General features: G+C 37.3%; 1 protein-coding gene across 7 annotated transcripts in view; it reads right to left on the reverse strand.

Moving 5' to 3' along the window:
• The window catches only part of LOC148999359 (guanylyl cyclase 1), a 56,495-nt gene that overhangs the window by 12,200 nt on the left and 21,979 nt on the right, over positions 1 to 22,316 (reverse strand). For all 7 annotated transcript variants that reach the window (XM_089141222.1, XM_089141223.1, XM_089141224.1 and 4 more), the window contains 5 exons: positions 20,577 to 20,651; positions 18,264 to 18,352; positions 12,428 to 12,489; positions 11,785 to 11,857; positions 11,344 to 11,419 (listed from right to left, as the gene is read on the reverse strand). In XM_089141222.1, coding sequence (XP_088997348.1) covers positions 11,344 to 11,419; positions 11,785 to 11,857; positions 12,428 to 12,489; positions 18,264 to 18,352; positions 20,577 to 20,651 — 375 coding nt within the window. The remainder of the gene's footprint in view (positions 1 to 11,343; positions 11,420 to 11,784; positions 11,858 to 12,427; positions 12,490 to 18,263; positions 18,353 to 20,576; positions 20,652 to 22,316) is intronic.

Raw genomic sequence — 22,316 nt, forward strand, 5'->3', positions numbered from 1 at the left:
GTGTTTGGTTCGTGACTATGAGAAGACATGGCCGTCCATACTCGACATAGCTGAGTTTGCTTACAACAGCTCAGTTAATCGTACGACAGGTCGTACTCCTTTTGAGATTCTACTTGGAGTTCAACCCCGACGGCCTATAGACCTCATTCCATTACCACCACAAGCACGTGTGAGTATTGAGGCTGACGAGTTTCTGCGCCATATCACAGAGGTACATGCTGATGTTCGCCGAAGAATAGCTCTCAACAATGATGTCTACAAGGCTACAGCAGATCATCATCGACGATATGTGGAGTTTCAACCAGGAGACATGGTGATGGTTCGTGTCAACCCAGAAAGGTTCCAACATGGGGTCAACAACAAACTCCATCCAAAGAAGATGGGTCCATACAAGGACACCACTCTGATGATGGAGACACTGAACAAATGTTGAGGCTGCCCCAACTCAAGCCACCAATCACTGACATCATTGAAGAGGTTTTGGATGACTCTTACAAAACCACGCACTGGGGGGGTGCGGGATACCATGCTTTCCTCGTCAAATGGAAGATTCGTCCACGACATGATAGTACTTGGATTCATGCTGATGATTTCAAGAAACTCGATCCTGATTTGTATGAACGTTACATGTCCTTCGTTCATTCGTCGGAGACGAATGTTTTCAAGCCGGGGAGAGTTGATGCAGAATTGAAGACATATTTACGAAAGAAGAAGCCCATTGGGTTAGGCCCATCAAAGGCCTAAAGTTGTCACCTGAATCAGCCCATGGCTTTCATGGGCTAGGGCTGTTTTAGTGGGTTAAAGTTAGCCCACATTTGTTGAACTTCATAGTCTAGACCTAAGCCTAAGTCTAGTTTTTAGAAAGTCAATAAAAGGGGCTTTAGTTTGAAAATAAGAGAACTCATTGTCAAAGGAGTTCTCCTTTGTCAAGAGTTAGGTAGTAGTTGAGTCATTAATAGGTAGGTGGTGTTAGCTAGTGGTTGGATGTTGCCATTAATGTTTATGTCTCTTTAGAATGCTATATAAAGAGACTTATGTAAGTGGTGAAGAGACAACTTATGAATTGAAATCAAATTGCTTGCTAGCATTCTTCCTTTTTGGAGAACCCTTGTGTTTGATCAAGGTAGGTTGGTGTTTGATCCAATCGATCCACCTTGCGGTGTGAAGCCCGGGTGTTACTTTGTTGTCCTTATTGTTCTCTTAATTCTCTTATATTGTTCCATCCTTTTCTTCTTTATAGTCTACTGCTGTTTTGAAGACCTATTTAGTCCTTGTTCTTAAACCAATATCCTCGTTCTACCACTCCGGTTTTCAGCCTATCTTTATATCTGAATTTTATTTATCTTAAGTCTTATCAAATCTAAAGTTGATTCCCTGTGAAAGGTCCTATTTGGCTACTGTTTTGATCATTCAAATACGGCCCCCCCCCCCCCCCCCCCCCAGGACCACATCACCCCAGCCCAAGGAAATGGGGAAGGGGGAGGGGGGAGGGGCGCCTCCAAAAACCGGGGGGAGGACCCGAGGAAGCAAGAAAGGAATCAAACACAAAACAACCCCCCCACCCACCCCCCCCCCAAAAAGGGGGGAAGGAGGGAGGGGAAGGGGGGAGGGGAAAAGGAAAAGAAAAAAAAAAAATGAGTCTAGTCTGGTTCAGATTTCTTTTGTTACCACTAATAACTAGCGTGCTGATATTTTCACAAAAAGTTTTGAGTGTCAAGTTATTTAGTAGAATTGTTAGCAAATTGGGCATGATAGATATCTACATGGTGGGAGATCTCGCCACTTACAAAAATCAAGATCTCAGTCAAGATATACCAATTTTCTGGTGTAAACTCAGTGGCCCATCTCGGTGGGTTTTAGGGTCCTGATTCGGCTGAAACTTGGTATTTAGCCTATTTAAGGCTTTTTGAACACACTTATGCCCTTGGATTTGTGAGAAAATAACCCTAAGTATGTCTTCTAAGTCGACCCTATGTGTAAAACCGAAATGCTATAAAATGCAAGGTTAAACATGTAATGTAGAGATATCAAGTAATTTAAGTTATCAACTATTAAGTATCAAATAAATTACACATCCAACTATCGAAGAACTTAAAATGTCTTCAAAATTTTACAACCGTAAGAAGTTTTAGACTTTTAGCAAGTCATAAATCATAATCCATAAGTTCACAAGAGTACAAGAGTAACAAGACTACAAGACAGCAAGTGTATCACTCAGCATTCTACATCAACTGATTCTGAACAGTGGTCACATATGACTCCTAAGTCAACTCATCACTGTAGTATGTCACATATCAGTTAATGTGGGACCAATATGTCTCCATGTCAGAATATTGGAGGAATAGCACTCTAGGGTAACCGTCAATTGTGGGTGGGTGAAAGAGCCATTGCTGCTCTTGTTGTTCGTGTTGCTGCTGAATATATGGGTAGGGGTTTCTATACCATTTAGTCAAAAGCCCACCTTCACTCCCATATGTGTACTCTTCAGGTGCAAGGTCTTGAGGAATAGTATGATCTCCATAAGCAGAATACCCAATGTAATCTGACCTGGTGATGTGATCCCCATATAGGTACTCTGATGACTACCAACTAGCCAAACTCTACTGTTGTGAACCACTATGACCATGATCTAGGCTCATGCATCCCATGTTCAATTCAAGATCCTGCATGCTCACATCATCATTCGTTTGCCCCTGGTTTGATTTGCTCTTCCTACTTCTAGTATAAGTCCTGGAGATAAGGGAACTGTGGCTCACATGTGTCGGATGACTCGGACCTGGTGGAAGTGACTCCCTTTGTTGACCCTGACTTCCACCAGCAACACCACCAACCTAACTGCCTCCATGACTCAATGGCTGACTTGGAGGGATGCTATCATTAGCATCATCTAAACTCCCACTACTAGACATCACTACAGCTGTTTCAAGTCGACCAGGTGGCTCCACAAATGGTACACTTGGTCCTGCTGATGCTACTACAGCAGCCTCCTCATCAAAAGACTATGTGGTCGACCACAACATATGGGCCCATGGCAATAGCAATGGTAGGATCCAACTGCCCTCTTGGCCCATCCAACACTAGGCCACCTCGATCCCTAACCCACCGATATATAACATCATCTTCCTCATCCTCTGCGGGGGGCTTGTGGAATATATCAATCAACTCAATCGGTTCTCGATTTTCGTCATCCATATCATCTTGTATGTGCCCTACTCTCAATCTCATGTTGTAGTGCACATACACTAAGTCTTCGAACCTCTTACTCCCCAATCTATTTTGTACCTTACTATGGATGAGCGAGAAGGTGCTCCAGTTCCTCTCGCAACCAAAGGATGAGCAAGTATGTGAGAGTACTTAAATTCCCATGTCCTTGAGATTTGGCGAACTAGTTCCATATAAAACCCACCAGTCAGCTGCATAACCAAATATTATAATGCATTAGGCAAGTAAATCTTAATACTTAAATAACTTATCAGTTATCACTTATAGTAATGGACTATTTACCAGGATTAACTTTTTGCCTAGTTGCAACCACAAAAGGCTTTTAAAAACTCCCAGAGGCATCCCTAAACTCCCTAATATGTACGCCAATTGTTCAATTATTGTACTTTTACTACTGTATATGCACTGATGCAAGAAGTTGAAGAAACAATTGAATAAGTTCTCACCTCTCCATTAATTGTCCCCTGCATGACAAGATTTGGCACAAACTTCTCCAACACGTCTTGCACCGCATTCATCAACCTTACATTAAGCCCCAGATCATTCTTATAATGGTACTTTGGGTTAAGGTAGTAAACTTGTATTGTGGAAATAAAAATTTTGATTAGTGATTTGGTTGTTTACTTGTTTATAAATTATAAGTTATAACCTGTAACAAATTAACAATGTAAAAAAGTATACAAAAAAAATTTATAGATTTAAAAGTGACTCACCAGCCAAGTGCAAAGGATGCATCAAGTGCGTCTCCCATCTATCATCGATGATCCTCTCATAGGATTTGAAGGAGCCAGGGGCAACAGCTCTAACCAACTCTTTCATTTGCTAGAGGGCAACAAATATGTGGCGCATTGTGGGCTTCTTCTCCGAATCCAACATCCTTAAAACAAGCACAATAGGCTCTAAAATGCCCATTGTCCTATTCATCTGCCTCTAAAAGGAATCATCAGCAATGGTTTGTTGGACAACTATTGCATCAGAATTGCTAGATACACGCCAATTAAACCACTCCTCACTTGCCATAGACTCACCACTTTCTTCTGGAAGCTTTTCAGAGCTACATAGTTGGTGGTGAATCTAGTCAATCTAGGTCTAACTAGATCACCCTTACAATGGATCCTCATCATCTTCAGCATATAACCATGGTTATAAATAAAATTATTGACCCTTCTAGCCCTGTGAACCACAGCATTAATTGACTCTCTCTTCCTCAAGTCCTTCAACGTAAGATTAATCAAGTGTGCTGCACATGGTGTCCAAAAGAAGTGGATCATGCTGCTCTTCTTCTTCATCAACATTTTACCAGCTTTCTTGAAGTTAGCACCGTTATGTATAACAATTTGGACAAAATTGTTTGACCCTACCTCGAGGACCACCTGCCCAAGAAGCTTGTAAAGGTAGTCAGCATCTTTGATTTTATTTGAGGCATCCACTGACTTAAGGAAGGATGTCTTTTCATTACAGCTCAACATGAAATTAATGATGGATTGTCTAGTAGGACTAGTCCATCCATCAGCCATCATAGTAACACCATATGTTGTCCATCTTTCCTTCAATGAACCAATGTATTCCTCCACCTCCTGCTTCACCTTTGGTAAATATTTATTCATTACTTCCAAAGTTCTTGGGCCTTTAACCCCTACACCTGCCCTAGCAACTGCATTAATCATCCCCTGATAGTATGGTGTTTTGGCTACATTGGCTGCAATGTTGTTGTAGAGCATGAATTTGTTGATCACCAACCTAGCTTCCTCCTCCCTATTGCCTTCTCTACCTCCAGCAAACATATATGGAATGCTTCTTTGATAGGTGTCTTGATACCTTAAGAGGGAGGGGTCTTGGTCAAATGTGGCATCATAATGTGCAGTCTTCCTCCTTTCAGTCCTCTCACTTCCATGAAAACTATGTCTAGGCGGCATGGATGTCCCTGACCCCAAACCACCTACTCCTCTCGTCTGTTCATATTGCCTCACATTCTCAAAATATAAGGACTGTCTGCTAGCTTCCATTACAACCTTCATCTGTCTCCACTCGGCCTGTGACTCAATACCTATAACCCTCCTCCTCTCCTCATCGTCATCTGACTCCTCATCAACATCAACAAAAGGTCTACACAACACTGCATCCTCAAATTCCCTTTGCATTTGTGCCATCTCATCCTTTTTTTATCTCCCTCCCTTTAAAGTTGTTGCAATTGCTTTTTGCACTTCATAAGGAACCTTAGGACACTTGGCAACATCTTTGTAGCCACCAACCAAATGTTACTTTAATCTATTTAGACCACTGGAATTCAAGGTCTTGAGGCAATACTTGCATTGGGATTTTTTCTTGTCAACAGTTAGTAGTCCCCATATTGTCAAACAATGTCCTGAGTCCCACTGCAAATGTCACTTTAAGCTACAAGTCTACAACACTGAAATACATACATGAATGTTCCCAAATAATCATTAGAATAATTTTTAGATAATTAATAACATGTAAAAACAATTCATTAAACAACAAAACAAACACTATGTTATAAGATAACATATATACAATGCTCAAACAGACATGTTTGTATTTTTAAAATACACTACATAATATGAGCATCATTTAAGAAAAATAATAGATATTTTTGAATAAAATGTCATTTTTTATAATTATTTTATTTAATTATTTAAATAAATAAATAAATACAGGAAGCATGATAATCAAAATATGACTACATGGGTTGTAGCCCTCTCAATGTAGTTTAACATAAGTGATAATCACATTCATATCATAAGTATTTTTTAAATTTTTTTATTTTAATTTTTTTGATATTATATTTTTTAAATACGAAAATTCAAAAAATAAATTAATAGCAGAAAATTAAATTTGTTCCCATGAAAATGTAGATCGAAGCTAGTAGATCAACATGTATTTATACTGGACTCACACACCCATTGTAGAACATTCTAATTGAAAAAAACTCAAATTTGGAGGAAAAATCTTACCTTTGTTGAAGATCTAGTTGAAATAGGATTGAATGATGATAATATAATGTTGTAGATGTATTAAGGATGTTTAGAAGTTGAATCCCCAAAAAATTCCTGCCAATAATAGGGGGTCCAACAACTTTTAAGAGTTGCAGCGAGAGAGAGGCGAGATCTGCCTCTCTCACATGAGATAGGGGGTTTTAAAACCCCCTAAAGCATGTGGTTGGACTACATTTTGGCGAGATCTCCCATCTCGACTATCCTCCCGTCTCGCCATCCCATTTTAGCGAGATATCTTGCGAGATCTCCCACCATAGATATCTATGCACCAACTTGAGGGGGAGTGTTGTAAGTCATAAGTTGAGTTCAGTTAGGAGTTTGAGTCCAGTTGGGAGTTTGAGTCCAGTTGGGAGTTTGGTCTATTAGACAGTGTTTATTATTTATGTTTTTAGTCCCACATTGGGGAACATTGTACTTGTTCACTCATAAATATTATTATATATAAAGCCCTACTATGTCACATAGGACATAAGTCAAGATTCTCTCAAGATTTCAACAGTATTATTCAGCTCCAACAGGCCTGGTGATCAAATCTTGTGGCAGTGCCCTTCTTATCTCCTCTAGTTGGTGTTCTCTCACCAAAATGGTCACTAAATCATCCTTCTCTCCATCATCTAAGTATCTTCTTCACTCAATATACCACTTACATTCCCCTTGGCTAACCACTTTTTATCCATAAAACAAACACACAGAAATCTTCTCAGCTGTGCACTTCTTGGAGGGATAAGTCTTATTTGGCTCTTGATGCATCCAATCCATGCCCCCACCAACCTTACTGCTACTTCCATTTGGACAAGCAAAACTTGTTAGCGGCCTCCTTGTTTGAGAATCTAGTTCATATAATGTTGGACAACGAAAGAAGCTACGGATGCTGGTCTACGTTACACAAAGCCTACGGCACAGCATCTATCAAATGCCTCATGTCCATCCATCTTTATCTGCAAATCCATGCCAAAAAACCTAATATGTGTCTCTTACTTCTTCAGCATCCCAAATCAGTTTTTCATGAACTTTGATGCATCTAGTATTGCGCTCAAGCCAATTGAGTATAATATGCTCTTCAGGATGAGGTCCTGATGCAGCACAACCAGAAATTACTGTTCACGCTACAGTAGCGTGAACAGTAACCTAGATTGATATTTTTCATATTTGGTGGACCCCAAGTCTAGCTTGCATGGAAATAGATTCAAATTTGGTGGGCCCAAACTCCAGCTTCCAAGGAGATAAAATAGGATCTGTTTTCGTGGGAGTTCTAGAGATAATTTAGAATTTTATTATTTATTATTGGGATAATCATGTAATCAAAATTTTTTTTATTTGGGTAGGATATCGAGGATAAGTTTTAGTTAGTTTTAAATTCCTAAGAGTCCTTGTAGGATCAGTCTTTTGTTAGTTTTAAATTACCAAGAGTCCTATTATAGTCTGTTTTCGTATCAAGTATGTTTGTTTTGTTATTTAAACACTTGTAATCAGCTTATTAAGATGGAATAGAAAAAAATGAATTGAAGCTTGAGCTTTGTGCGTTTGCAGCCCCCCTTCTCTCCTCTTTTCTTCTTCTTCTTTTCTTCTTATGAGTGTTCTCCTCGCTCTTCCTCTTCTTCAAGACTAATTCTTCTAAGATTTCTCTTCTTCCCCCTATCTTCTTTATATCCTTCTTTCTTCTATATCCTGTCCCCCATTAGGTCCAAGACATCGTTTCTAGTGTTTCAAATCGGCCCCAAACTCCTTATACTAAGCTGCATAATCTTTAAAGTAGTCTCAATTGAATTAAGGCCAAACTACCAAGATCTTAGGTCAGAATTTAACTCCAGCATTCAAAATAATGGCTAAGGTAGGAGAACAGAGATAGGTGTAGAATGTCAGATACTTGGATGGGGAAGCCTTGCGAAGAATGGGTTGAGTGGAATGCCTTGAAGGCTGCCAGCTCAACCACAGCAAGGATCTCACTTGCTCTGACCAAGAATCCTAAATTTTCCAATCCTTAAAGAGGTTTTTTTACCAAAATTGAATTAAACCAGCAATGCACTACAGCACTACCGCAATCATGCACAAAAGCACTCAAGCTTGGAAAGAAATAATTGGATAATCAATCCATATTAGCCGCCATCAAGTGGGGTGTATTTATGGCTTATTAGCAGTCTAGCACTAAAAAGACTGACTGAAAATAGAACTAATAACCAGGATAGTATTTGGACTTTGACTAATACTTGGCAGCCTAAATCATGGCTGTCTTATATGTAGATAGCTTCACAATGAAAAACTAAAGGACTTCAAATAAAAGATTGCTGGACCCTAAAAAGACCATTCTGTAACTGACTCAATAGTTGTGCAGAATAACAAGAATACTACTGCCCAATCAAAATTTATTAATCATTGGACTAAGATAAAGCAGGTATAAAATACTATAATATGGAACCTGAGCTGCTGGCAACAATTCTAGGGGCTTGGCTTTCCACCTGCGTCCTGCATCAACCTTTCCAAAACCTGGTGTTCCATGCCACCACCAAGCATGCAAGGTTGTCAAGGCAACAAGGCGAGGTGAGGCAATAGGGAGCAACAAAAACCAAGGCGATAAGGCATCACCTTGACCCAAAAAAGGGCCAGGAAGCCTAGGCAACGCTTACGCAATGCCTTGACAACCATGCAAGCACATGGAGATTTCAACTTCCACTTTGTTCATGAGAGGGTCACTAACAAGCAGCTTTCAGTTCAATTTTTTTCTACACATGACCAGGTTGGTAACATTATGACCAAGCCACTATCTAGTATGCTTTTCGATTCCTAAGAATTAAGAGGCAAGTTGAAGATCCACTCACATTGACCTTCCACTTGAGGTGGTCTAACAATTCTTTAGGTATATTCCCATTAACACATGGTATAGTGCCCTTACCATAAAATCTCGATTCCCCATGTATTTGCAAGTGATTACGTTTCCACTCAAGTTAGAATTCTAGATCCCTTTGTAATACTCCATTATGTTTCAGTCACTGACTAGCATCTTTTGTACGCTAATATATAAAACTTACAATGCAATCGTTATAACAAAATAATGTCTATATCTTTTCTGATCTGATAGTCATGTAAACTTACGTAAAATAGAGCCATTTCAGTAGGGAAGGTATAGACCCTACGTACACCTAGGCACCAGAAGCCTTGCCACATTATGTTAATCCACTACGTTTAACACTAGCTTGCACATGAAGAGGTATTAACACTATGGTTCCCAAGTTTTAAATTTTAAGCAATCACTGTCAACTGGAATGCAAAATGAGGGGCCTTTTCCTAAAATCTAAGTATAAAAATTATGGCAATATTACAGTCCAAGGAAGAAAATTCAACCGAAACAGGAATTTCAACCTTGCAAAAGGCCGGCCGAAATTTCGATGTTTCAGTCAAACTGGACACCTTTTTCTGGTAATTGGAACTTCAATTTCGGGCCTCTTATGGACTCAAAATGATTTAGATTCTTGCATACTACCTATTTCAAGCATAGTAAACACAATGGAACTAGTATTTTGCCCAAAAAAAAAAAAATCATTGAAACTTTATCATTCAAGTATACTAACAAATGACTGGGTCCGACAAGTGCAAACTGTATTGCATACAAGGGTAAAATGGTTACATATACAACAAGTCAAACAAAATAAAATGACCGACTAGATCAACGGATGGTGTCTCACATATATTAAGTTAAAGCTTATATATCATATAGACATTAAATAAAAATACATAACTTTAGAAAATAATTATTAAAATCTAGAAAATGAAAAAATGGTAACAAATAATAAAAAGATAAGTTTAACAAAACACAATCATAGATCATAGTCCTAGGCTAAACATATATTAATTTTAAGGCAATACAAGATCATTTAAGGCATGAACAAAACAAAAATAAAAAAGGGGAAGTTTGGAACTGTTGGATATGGCTCATGCTTCACATTCCATTGTTGTCAGAGTTTCCTTTGTAGCTGTTGTGGCTTAGGAGGTGTTTAGAGGCAAAAAATGAGCAAAAGAGGTTTTCGAAGGCAAAGCAGTCATGGAAATTAGATGAAAATGGGATAGCAATCAACAAAAACTAAAGAAAAACAAGATGAATTGTTGAAATGGTCGAAATTTCGGTCGAAACCTCCGAAATGGTCAAAATCTCTAAAATTTCGGTCGAAATTTGACATTTTTCCGAAATAATTGGAAATTAGTTTCGTTTTTTAAAAATGCAAAAATTTCGACCGAAATTTCGACAATTTCAGTCAAATTTTCTTCTATGTTACAGCCAAAACTAGTTGAAACAAAAAGGCATTGGAAGTTTTTTTCACCAAACAGACCACTATATTCAGTCCTGTCAGTCATTTTGGCCATGGTCAAAACTGAAGTCTTCAACTTGGCCCAATTTCCTGAAACCCTCCTTTCTGAGTGCATAAGCTTGGATCCAACTGGAATGTGTGTAGATGTTTTGAATGTGCACAGAAAATGGTAGCCCTCATTAACCTACTGGAATATCTAACCAATTAACACTTGCCACTTATCATTGAGGAAAATGAAAAGAACAATTCCCAGGTGATGTTTATATCAGAAAACAAGTCAACATCAAACAAAATCCCAATTCTTTGTTTTATGTACAAACCCTAATCTATTTTACATCACAATGTGATAACTAATGATCGCGAAAGAAAAATTTAGGATGGCTTCGCACATACAGTTGCTCCAATTTGAGGCTGTGGCCAATCCAAGAGGTGGATATATAGACTGGAATCTGGTAATCAATGGGATCACGGTTCGTTATTTGGGATATATAGGAGTTGGGAAGGATGGAGTCAGGATTGGAAGCAAGCACATAGCTGACCCCAGTTAGCTGGGACAAAGCTTGTTGTTGTGGAAGGATGGAGTCAGCTGTGGTATGGACAACAAGTATGTTTCATATACAGTAATGAATTAGCCTGGATATTCGTCCACACCCAAAACATTTCAGAAAGAATGGAGCATTTGCATCAGATGTTCCTGAGATATCCAGAATAGCAAGAGAAAAATTGCCCCTCATCTATGACAAAAGAGATGGCAACATCTATTCAGTATCAATTAATTTTCTCGGGGAATAATATCAGTAGCTTACCAGGATTAGATCCTCATCGGTACCAAAGGATTTGCGGGCCTCATCTAGGCACTGCATGGAGATCCTGATAGATTTCCTACAACAGTTAAAATTGTTAATTTTTTGTAACAAAAGAACAAGTTAAATTTGTCACCACTCAATTCATGTGCATCAAAGTTTTGGTCAAGACTGAAGTAGTTCGATGAAAACTAATGTTCTGGTTGTTAACTTCTTTCAGATTCTAGGACACATATCTATAAGCTTCAAAAAAGAATCTGGAATATTGGATGGTGATAATTCATTGGAACCATTTCATGCAAGGAGATACAGTAGACGGGAGCAATCCAATGCCGGGCTGCAGATAGAATACTCACCTCCCTATCATCTTTTTTCACATAAGCAAGAATTATTAATAGAGAGATTCTATGAAACATGGAGTGAGGAAAAATGAAGATAATTTACCTAGAGCTTGATGGATCTCTAATTTCAAATTCATCTCTGTCGGCATCATAACCACATACAACAATATAGTGACCTACAGAGGAGAGAAAATGAAATGTAGGAAGGGGAGAGGAAGGACTCATTAGTATATCAATTTTCAAGCCTCGGAACATAAAATACAACACCATCACCATGACCTTACAACAAACAACTGGATTTCCACTGAGATCTAATCACGAGGATATACATGCTCCAGAAAATGTAAAACAACTATCCGGCAACTCTTTCAAGAAAATGTGCAGTCACCACTTTTTAAGGATAGAATAGATAAATCTTATCTGTATGTTTTCCATCATAAACAATTATCCAAACAGTAGTACCCTCCCAGTGCAGCCTTTCATTTATTCTGTGTCTCCCAGTTTTATTTCATCATTAGTGGTAGTCCTGGGTTGGAAACTGTTAACAGTCTACCTTTAATCATGAGCAAATTTTTTGTTGGAAGTTCTACCAATTTCTGTTAAACGTACAACAAGAAAGACAGGGAAAAAAGGAGACTTTATCCAAAACAGCTTCAGTTAAGACCAAATTACATATTTTGCCCTAAGGTATAACCACAATGTCTAATCAAGTCAATTATGCATAAGAAAAGAATTTCATATCTCACCAGTGTAACCTGAGTCTCCAGCATAGAACCCAGAGACACAAATATCCTCGAGCCAAAACCGACTGCATCAACAAATTTTGACACATGAGAAGAAAAGAACCCTTACACTAAGAAAATTAAAATCACAAAGTAAGCCTTCAGTTCAATCAATGCAAGAGAATTTAATAATGATAGCAAACAATAGGATCTCTTGATAAAAACTGTGCCAGTAATGAAAGATTTCATCAGAAATGCAGCATTAAGGGGTTGACCCGGGATTTTACTATTAGAAAGACCAATCAAAAGCAAGGGCAGGACAATGGGCTTATATGAGTTTGGATAATACCAAATCAAACGTAATTAAGTTGTGGTCATCCCTAAACCCCCCACCCTCCACCTTAAGCATGCGCGTGCCTTGTTGATTTTGTAAGTTAACTAGTTTGGGACCTTGAAGGATGAAAAGAGGGTGGTGAGGGACTGAATATTTGGGATGTCATACTCACCTAAAGGCTACAGCCCCATAAATGCTCATTCAAACCAAACCTATAAAATCTCCATACACAAACTACAATGCTATATACTTTCAACAGAAAAAGCCGTCTAAATGGCATGCCACATAATGAAGGTGGAAAACAAAATCCGAGTGTTGCCAATGCACAAGGTTCCCATCTAATGGGGCCTCAAAATGGCCCTCTGTTCACCATGTCCACAACTCTAAGAGGCTGATTAAATGAATATATTTACCCACCAACTACATGGAAAGACAATGGTGTCACATACATTTACTTCCCTTCATTGATGCGCCTCAATAAGAAGGGGCATAGTTCCAACCACGACGATAGCATGGTTCGAGGTCATATGAGATCTCAGAATATCAACTGAAAAAAGAAAAAAAAAATAGAGACAAGATCTATTGCAAGTTCCAAAAAGTTCAACATCTCGGTCGAGTTGAAATTTCATTGCTGTTACACCCCAACTCAATTGAGTCCAGACAAGATTTCCTAATCTCAACTGCTCTCGGCCTCATCTCGACACCATTAGCTATGTTCTTCATTTTTTGCTGGAAACATGTTGGAGCTTTGCCTGCAACACTTTTAATCTCACCTTAGCTCATCTACAATAGAGGTCGACATCAATGAAGGGTTTTTAAAGGTGTTCTTCAAGGAAAGTGAACTTTTTCTGCAAATTTCATTTATGAACATCTTTGTCCGATTTACACTTTCATGGAAAATTTTAAATTTTCTGTTATTAATTATTTTTGGATTTAAAAAATATATTTTTAAGAATAAAATTTAAAAAATAATGGATTCTTGCCTTCCAATCAACTTTGTTTGAGGCCACACTAAATACAAGGCCTAAGCTATGCATATCCCTTCTCACCACTTCTCTCAAGGTTATCTTAGGTCTGCCCCTAGCTCTTCTAATTCCTTCAATATAGATTTATCACTTCTCCAAATAAGGGCATTTACAGGCCTTTGTTGAACATAGCTAATGAACACATTTATGTGTGAAATCTTAGGGCATGAAGCATGCATTTACACACTTAAAGTGGAGCTACCTTGGGTTTTATGTTGTTTTTACAGATTTTAGAATTTTTCAGGATTTAAGCAAATATTTGGAGTTTTGGGTATGAAACATGCAATTTTACACGTCAAGAGGTCCGTTCAAATTCTCAAGTGCAAAAAATGCTTGATTTGGAACATGATGGGCTACAGATGCAATTATGGGACAACTCCAAAATATCTTAGAAATAAATAAGCCAATTTTGATCTACGGTTGAGATTAGTTAGGATTTTATTTTATTTTATTTTACTTTATTTTACTTTATTGTAATTGAAAAATGTATGGGGCCAACAAGTAGTAAAAGATTAAGATTTTCTAGAAGATTTTATTTTATTAGATTTTGTAGGATCAAACACTTGCCGTTGCTCCAAAAGTCCGGACCTGTGGATACGGTGCTACTAATATTTCTTATAATGTAGCCAACAACTACTCCGCTTCGAACCTGGATCTGGGCAGGACCTTGGGCAACCTCAGCACAGCCTGGCAAGGTCCCTAACAATCCCCCCAGATCCAAGGCGAGATTTTTGGATAACTGAACCTCAGCACAACCCTGGCGAGGCCCTAAAATCCTCCGAAAATCCCCCCAAATAGCACCATAAGGATTTAAACACGAGACCTCCTAGCTCTGGTACCACTTGTAGGATCAAGCGCTTGCCGTTGCTCCAAAAGTCCAGACCTGTGGATACAGTGCTACTAATATTTCTTATAATGTAGCCAGCAACTACCCCGCTTCGAGCCTGACGAGGTCCCCAACAGATTTTATTTCTTTTCCTAATTATTTTTTTTCTCTCTCTCTCTCCCCACTTTCTATTTCTTTTACTTTATTATTTCCTTAATAAACCCATTTCCTTTTGTTAATAAAATATATGTATTTTTTTCTCTTTCCTCTCCACTTTATTCTCCACTTCTAAAATATTTTTTTTTCTCCACTTATTCTCTCTCTCTCTCTCTCTCTCTCTCTCTCTCTCTCTCTCTCTCTCTCTCTCTCTCTCTCTCTCTCTCTCTCTCTCTCTCCATTCCAGACGTTTTTCTTTTTATTACTATTTTTTTTATCTCTATTCTTTCTATCTCCAAGTTTTCTACTTTTTTTATTTATTCTTTGATTTAATTTTCATAATTATTATTCTTTTTTATTATTATTTCTTTCCTTATTTGTAAATCATTCACCATGTCCTGTAAATATACCCTCTCCCTTAGACCTAGGTTTACACCTTCTATTCTCTTTAGCTTCTTTAGGTTTTCTCCGGTTCTTTGATTGCTTTGTGGGGTTCTCATTTCTAGATTGAATGTTTAAGTTCAATTTTTCTATGTAAAGCAATGAATATTCAAGTTATTTAGTTTATTTTATGCAAGTGTATTTTCTTTCGTTTGATCAATGCAATTTCAATTTCAATTTCAAGTTCAAGCTTCAAGTTTCAAGCTTCAATATTCAAGAGGATTCATTTTCTCTAGGTCTAGCAATTGTAGATTTGGATCATTCCAGATCTGGTTGATAGGGTTGGTTGAGATTCGAATCAATTGTTCAAGGTTTTTTTTTTTTTCATTCGAGATTCGAGAACTCAAGTAAGTTGTCTTCGTCAATAATCTTCTCTCCCCCCCCCCTCCATTCCCGCTTCTATCTACCCCTCTATATTCTTAACTTAGGATTTACTTTTCAGTATTTATTTATTGTTTTCTTTTCCCCTTGGGTCCTTGATCAAAGATGTCGGGACCCTACCTCTCTTTTTCTGATTCGAGAGGTAGGGTCCCGTTGAGTTCTTACTTTTACTTTTTCGTGTCTACAAACCGGCCCATTCGATTACTAGAACAATCGTGTCTCTCTTTGGTTAAGGTTTCTCTTTTCCATTTATTGTTTTGTTATTGTTATTTGTTTTCTTATTTACTTTCTGTATTTTTTTCTTTAAGATTTGTTCCCCTGATCGGTGGACTGTAAGCTCAGGCAAAGGGTCCAAGGTCAAAGTCATCCTAGTCATACTCCCCTTCCCTCGATCCAGAGTTGACACTCGAATCACTTCCCTTTTATTTGTTTATTTATTTATTTTTCGCATTTTTTTATTCCTACTTTTTATTTATGCATTTTCTATTTATTTATTAGATGATGAATGGATAGATTATGTTTCTTTTATTTTTATTTTCAATTTGATCACATTAGATGTATATGTTAAAACCGCTCATTTAGATTTGTTAATTTAGTTTAATTAATTAGTTTAAAAAAATTTGACATCCTTGCACTCTTGTGTTACCATTAAGAAGTTATTCTAAAGTGGTATATCTTCTTGAGATCGACCGTTAGCTACACGATACCGTGCACTTGCGGTTACTTTTATTTTGCAAACAATAGTCGTGCCACCTCAAACGACATTCTCGTAGCTTATCACTTACATAAGCTACCCCCAAACCACCTCTAATATGATCATTTTTTATCTATCCTTCCTAGTTTTGCTATTCATTCATCTTAACATCCCCATTTCTATTACACTGAGTTTATCTATATGATTCTTTTTAACAGCCCAACACTTTGCACCATGCGTCATAGCTGGTCGAACGACGATACTATAGAATTTTCCTTTAAGCTCTAAAGGAATAAGTCGATCATACAAGACCCCAGACGCACCTCTCTATTTCATCCACCATATTTTAATCTTTGGGAAACATCATCCTTCATATAACTTTTATTATTTATAATTGAACCAAGGTACCTAAAAAAATTGCTCTTAGGAATCTCCTTATCATCAAATTTCACCATCTCATCGTCTGCCTAATCATGACCAAAGTTACAACACAAAAGAATTGTCTTCGTTCTACTTAGTTTAAAGCCTTTCGATTCCAAGTTGCTCTCCATGATTCTAACTTGGTATTAATCCCTCCTTGAGTCTCATCTATTAACACAATATCATTAGCAAAAAGCATATACCAAAGAACCTCGTCTTGAATGTCTTTTAACTGCGGCAATGTTTGTTGCCAATCCAAAGCTTGGGTAAAGGAGGAGGTTTGTGCGTTAAGTTGGAGCCGACACCGAAAATAAAATCTAGCCAAACCCTTTTCACGGAGTCGACATAGGTTATGATAATGATTCTAATATATGTTAGACTATTGGAAGGGCTACAATCTCGTGGAGTAAATTTTTATTTTTTTTCATAGTTGTTGCATTTCTTTTCTTTTTATTTTTATTTTCAAATATAGTAAATTAATTATAATGATTAGGAAAATATTTTAATTTATACGAAAAAAATTTGACACTTATGTTGTTTTTTTTTTTTTTTTTAAATATCAGTATTTATACGTTTGTGGCTTTACAAAAAAGTTTGTATTTCTTGTAATAAAAAAAAAATTATAAGTTTTTAATGAAACTAAAAATATATTTTCATTATTTTGTGTTTTTAGTTGTTACTTGTTAGATATGTTATTATATTAGTTTAATAGTTTAATAGTTTAGCATTGAATATATTTGTGTGTGCGAATGGTTTAGTAGTTTACATTTTTTTTTTTAATACATAACTGTATATGATGATATGGGTGAATGTATTTATCTTGTTTATTAGCTGATCGTAGAGCTAGTAGTAGCACTAAGGCTTTTGACAATGCTTGGCAACATGGTGAGGCCTAACCATCCATAAGAAGTCAAGACACAAATATAGCTTGAAGGAGCTAAATTCTGGTGGTGCCACAAGACCAAAAAGCTTACAGGGATGTGGCGAAGTGACCTAAAGTGCTATACAAAATACACAAAAGCAATTGCTGCCAGCTTAAAAGAAGGTAGACTGAAGAGGGTAGATAAGGAAAGGCAACAGAGGGAGTTCGAGGAGGTAGCCTTAAAGAGGCCCTCCGTGGATGTGGATGAGGAGTCTGATGATGATGAGGCTGCCAGAAGAAGTATGGGTACAGGTTTGGTTCTTTGATATCTGGGTTTACAAACTGGGTCAAGCCAGTCCAGAAATGGAAATCCAACTGTCACAAGTTCAAAAATGCATTATTCCATTCCCAATGTTCCTTTTATTTTTATTAGATACAAAAAGGGAAAACATAATTTGAAGAGCCACAATAGCTAAGTCATGTGACTGAATCTATATTTGTAGACAGATCAAACTCCTATAAGTAACTGTTTCCTAACACCAGCACCAACATGCAAATCCATGCATTATTGTTTCTTGTGTATTAATTGTGATGCGGGTAGCCTCTGTACTCTGTATCTAACTCAATCAACCTATCCATACTCTAGAGACAAAATAGTACACAATAATAGCCAATCAAATAGATGAGGGGCATAAATAAAATCTCAAAACATTAGCCATACTCCATTTTGTACTGGTCAACCAAAGCAATCGCAATATATTTCCCTGACAACATGAGGATAGAAAGCTCTTCACCATTAATTGATCTGCACTGTAAACCAAGTGAAATTCATCAAACCTACTACAATCTCATTAAACCTGAACATGCACATTTAAAATTGACTAATAAATACCCAAAAAAAAAAAAAGAGACTGGCAGCGCTAAGTTTTCAAGCACATATGCACAACATGATCAATAAAAAGCTGAATAACGTGGTATGTGTGCAGTTGGTTGCTTTATTGCAACACATCTTGACCTATTTATATTAGTATCAAATCCTATGTTGGACCTTATTTATGCCTAATATCATTTGGCTAAATTATATATGCAAATACCCCAAATTTAAATCCAACCAAAATAATTAGAAAATCAAATCCCAAAATGCGGGGAAAAAAAGGCTAACCCCCATCTCAATAATAAAAACTAGATTTTTATCAGTAGGTGTAATTTTTTAACTTTCTAGTAAAGGGAACTTTTCTCAAATCTAATATTTCATAAACCTTAACATGTTACACCATTGCTAAAAACCAAAAAGGTGGTAAAATACAAACTTTCTTGGGTATCTATTAGATATTTCTTAGAGCACTAATCAAAAGAAACATTCGTGCACACCATACAAAGTTTGAGCAGGACGTAATACTTCAGAATAAATTAGACTTGAGTAGGTTTGAATTTTTGGAAAGTTAGTTTGTGCTTGATCCAGTGAGAAAAAATCTCATGGAAAAAGAAAATTATTTGACCAGTCAAATTTTTAAAGATCAACATATTTATATGAGTATGATTTTCCTTTTTTTCCCCCTCCTAACACAAGTGTTCAAGATTTTGGCCCGACCATCCTATTGGTCCATACTGACCCCAAACCCACATGGGCAGGGCTATAAAAATATGATAAATGTAGTTATTATTATGTTTATTATTTGATGAGTATCTTTCATAGGTAGGATCTCTAATAATTATTTCGCATATAAGTAAAATTATACAATTTTTAGTGTCACTTGTGCCAAACTAAATAAAAAGATGAACTTGGTGCCAAAGGCATTTTGCACACGTAGAGTCCAGGGAGGGGGGCAATTCTCCTATGCAACCTTACCTCAGCAATTTTGCCAAGAGGCTGTTTCAATGCCTTGACTGCTACAACCATGGTCCGCCGACCATTGTGCCAAGTCTTGCCCCTTCTGTGCCAAACTAAGATTTTATATAATTTAAATAAAAAAAGCACTTTGATCAACATGGCAATGACTGACAGCTGCCCTATGGAGTGTAGGAATTGGAGGGAGAAACAGGGACTTGAACCAAAAAGTTGGATTTTAGGTCGAAATTGGTGAAACCGGAGGCGTAGCACCGAGACGAGATCTGTGAAATATGCAGATATCATCAAAATGGAAGAAGATGGACCCAAATAGTCGAGATGGTTGAGATTTGGTTAATATTTTGACCAAGATGTCCCAAAACCAAAGAAGAAAAATTCTCCCTTCAGGGTTTATATCGGCTGGGCAAAAAACCAAAATTTGAACTTTGGTTATAATATATATATATATATATATATATATATATATATATATATATATATATATATATATATATATATATATATATATATATATATATATATATATATATATATATATAAGGTATTCTGCAGATGACTTTAGCCCTCATTTGACCCTGTTTCTTTAAATCTTAAGATTATCTCATGCTTCTTGTTTCATGGTAACAAGCTGAACCACCAGTATTATGTAGTGTTGTGAAATAAATTTTAGTCATGTAACCCCCCCCCCCCCCCCCAAAAAAAAAAATCTCAGTAAAAAATGTTGAAAAAACAACCACTCATCCCACAAGGCATTGCCTAGAGACAAAGCATACATTTTTTTTCGCATACACTGTTGATAACTATGAATCTAACTTGGTACTTAACCATAACTTTGTTCAAATCTTTAGAATTACCCTTATTTAGGGTATATAGGCTTGTGGGCAAGACTTGACACAATGGCCAAGTTCACTGTTGTATCCTCATATCCTGTCAGTTGTGGGTTCAAACTTGGAAACAGCCTCTTTTATGAAGCAGGGGGTAAGGCTGCATATGTTTGCCCCTCCCAGACCTGCAGTACAGCCTTGTGCACAGGGATGGCTTCTAATTCTTGCCAAAGAAAAAGGATGGCTTTTAATTAGGGTATACAGACCATGCAAACATATTTCAGGCTTGTCAGCATATGGGTGTTCCCTACTAAACATCAAACACACGCACATTCAAGCTGGTAAGACGAAAATAATGTACCTGTATATCGATTCCAGCTTCTACAGCTTGCTGAAATAGTCTATCCACACGTACCAGGTCATCTGACAACTGCTCCTGCATTATTTCAAAGGCAAGGTTGTGGAAATTACTAACTGGCCCAGCAGTGAGGAGAGTTAAAATATATATATATATATATATATATATATCCATCTATACACAACAAATAATATGCTGCATTTTATGACACCTAACAGTACACAGGGAAGAAGACAGTTCTCCCACACCAGTGGTGAATGGAAAATCACATCCATGGATTTGTGCATCTTGGCATGGTATAAGAAACAGTAGGAAGGACATTATCGAACTCATACAGTGCAGGGCAGAGTAAGAGTGAGGCTGATAGGCGGACAAACCCACTTTCATTTAAGCACTCACAGAAAGATTCTCAAGTTACACACAAGCTTTTGTTGGGACTTAAGCACAGTGAAGTGATTCCACATAGGTAGACAACACAAGAAGTAAGATGCATACAGATATTGTCAAGACTTTCTGTTCTCATTGATTTACCTGCAGTCAGCTGCACGTAAGAGGATGTATATGGACAAATATATGATCCAATTAAGAGGTAAAACCCTGAAGATCAAGAAAATGGATGAAACAGTAAAATAACTTTTCTAATCTAAATCTTCCAAGAAAGTTGGGACATGAAGATTTCTAACTGGAATCCAAATGAAAGTGGATTTCCAATGCACTGTTTCAGATACTTCAGTGGATGAAGCAACCTAGAATACTAATTGGTTCTTTTTAGTGAGATTGGGGCTAATGGTCAAAGCTGACGGTGTAAAGACCAATGGATGATTGGGTGGACATGTTGTTAAGGAAGTGACCATCTGATGATCACAAACACATAGAACAAAGATCTAACAATCTACTCTTGTGATTAAGTTAGCCCAAATAGAATACTAGAGGATACCTTCAAGTAGAGAGCATGCATGGCACTGAAGCAGTTTGAGTGGCACATAAAGACCAAGATTAAGGGACTCAAGACATGGAGGACTAAGGGATGGACCTACCCACATATAAGTACACTCCAAAGACTCAACAATAAAGACAAGACAAGCTTGAAGACCATGCATATACAATAGTAAAGTGCCAACTGTAAAAGCATGCATTTTTCAGGTTGAAGTTTTATAAAACTAATCACATGCACAAAGGAGTATATTAGGTCAGTCCATGGGGGTATAAAAAGAATTTGAAAACTACTTTGGAAAGCCCTACAAAAGCCCACAAACTAAGTGTCGGTCAACAAGATCCGAATTGGCTTGATCGACTAATAGAATTCTAGTGACCTCATGGTATGTACCATAGAACAAAATTCGGTCGAAACTTTTCCCATTTTAGGAACCTCGCAACAAAAAATTGGGGCACGAAAAAAAATCCCAAGTTTCGATCGAAACCGTCAAAATTTCATCCAAACTTGTCAAAACCTTGAAACCTTGTTTAACCCAACTGGACCAGCTGGTTCATGAGAAGAAAAAATATTCCCAAATTTCATGGGAAACATGGGAAATTTCGTGGAAACCTAAGACTTTTTCCTGCATGTTTCGTAGCTTTTCCAAATTTTCCATCTTTTTGTTTCTTTCATGTTTCACCAAATACCACAACAAATACCCCCTCTATCAGGACTTCCATATCCAAATTGCCTATTCCCTCAAACTAGTTATCTTAGGCATGTTGATGGCCAGACTTAAAGTTACAGTTTTCTATTACCTTGACAAC

The sequence above is a fragment of the Hakea prostrata genome, unplaced genomic scaffold, assembly GCF_041222555.1.
Source record: "Hakea prostrata isolate BN-2017 unplaced genomic scaffold, UWA_Hpros_2 contig_13, whole genome shotgun sequence".
NCBI classification, from domain to species: Eukaryota; Viridiplantae; Streptophyta; class Magnoliopsida; order Proteales; family Proteaceae; genus Hakea; species Hakea prostrata.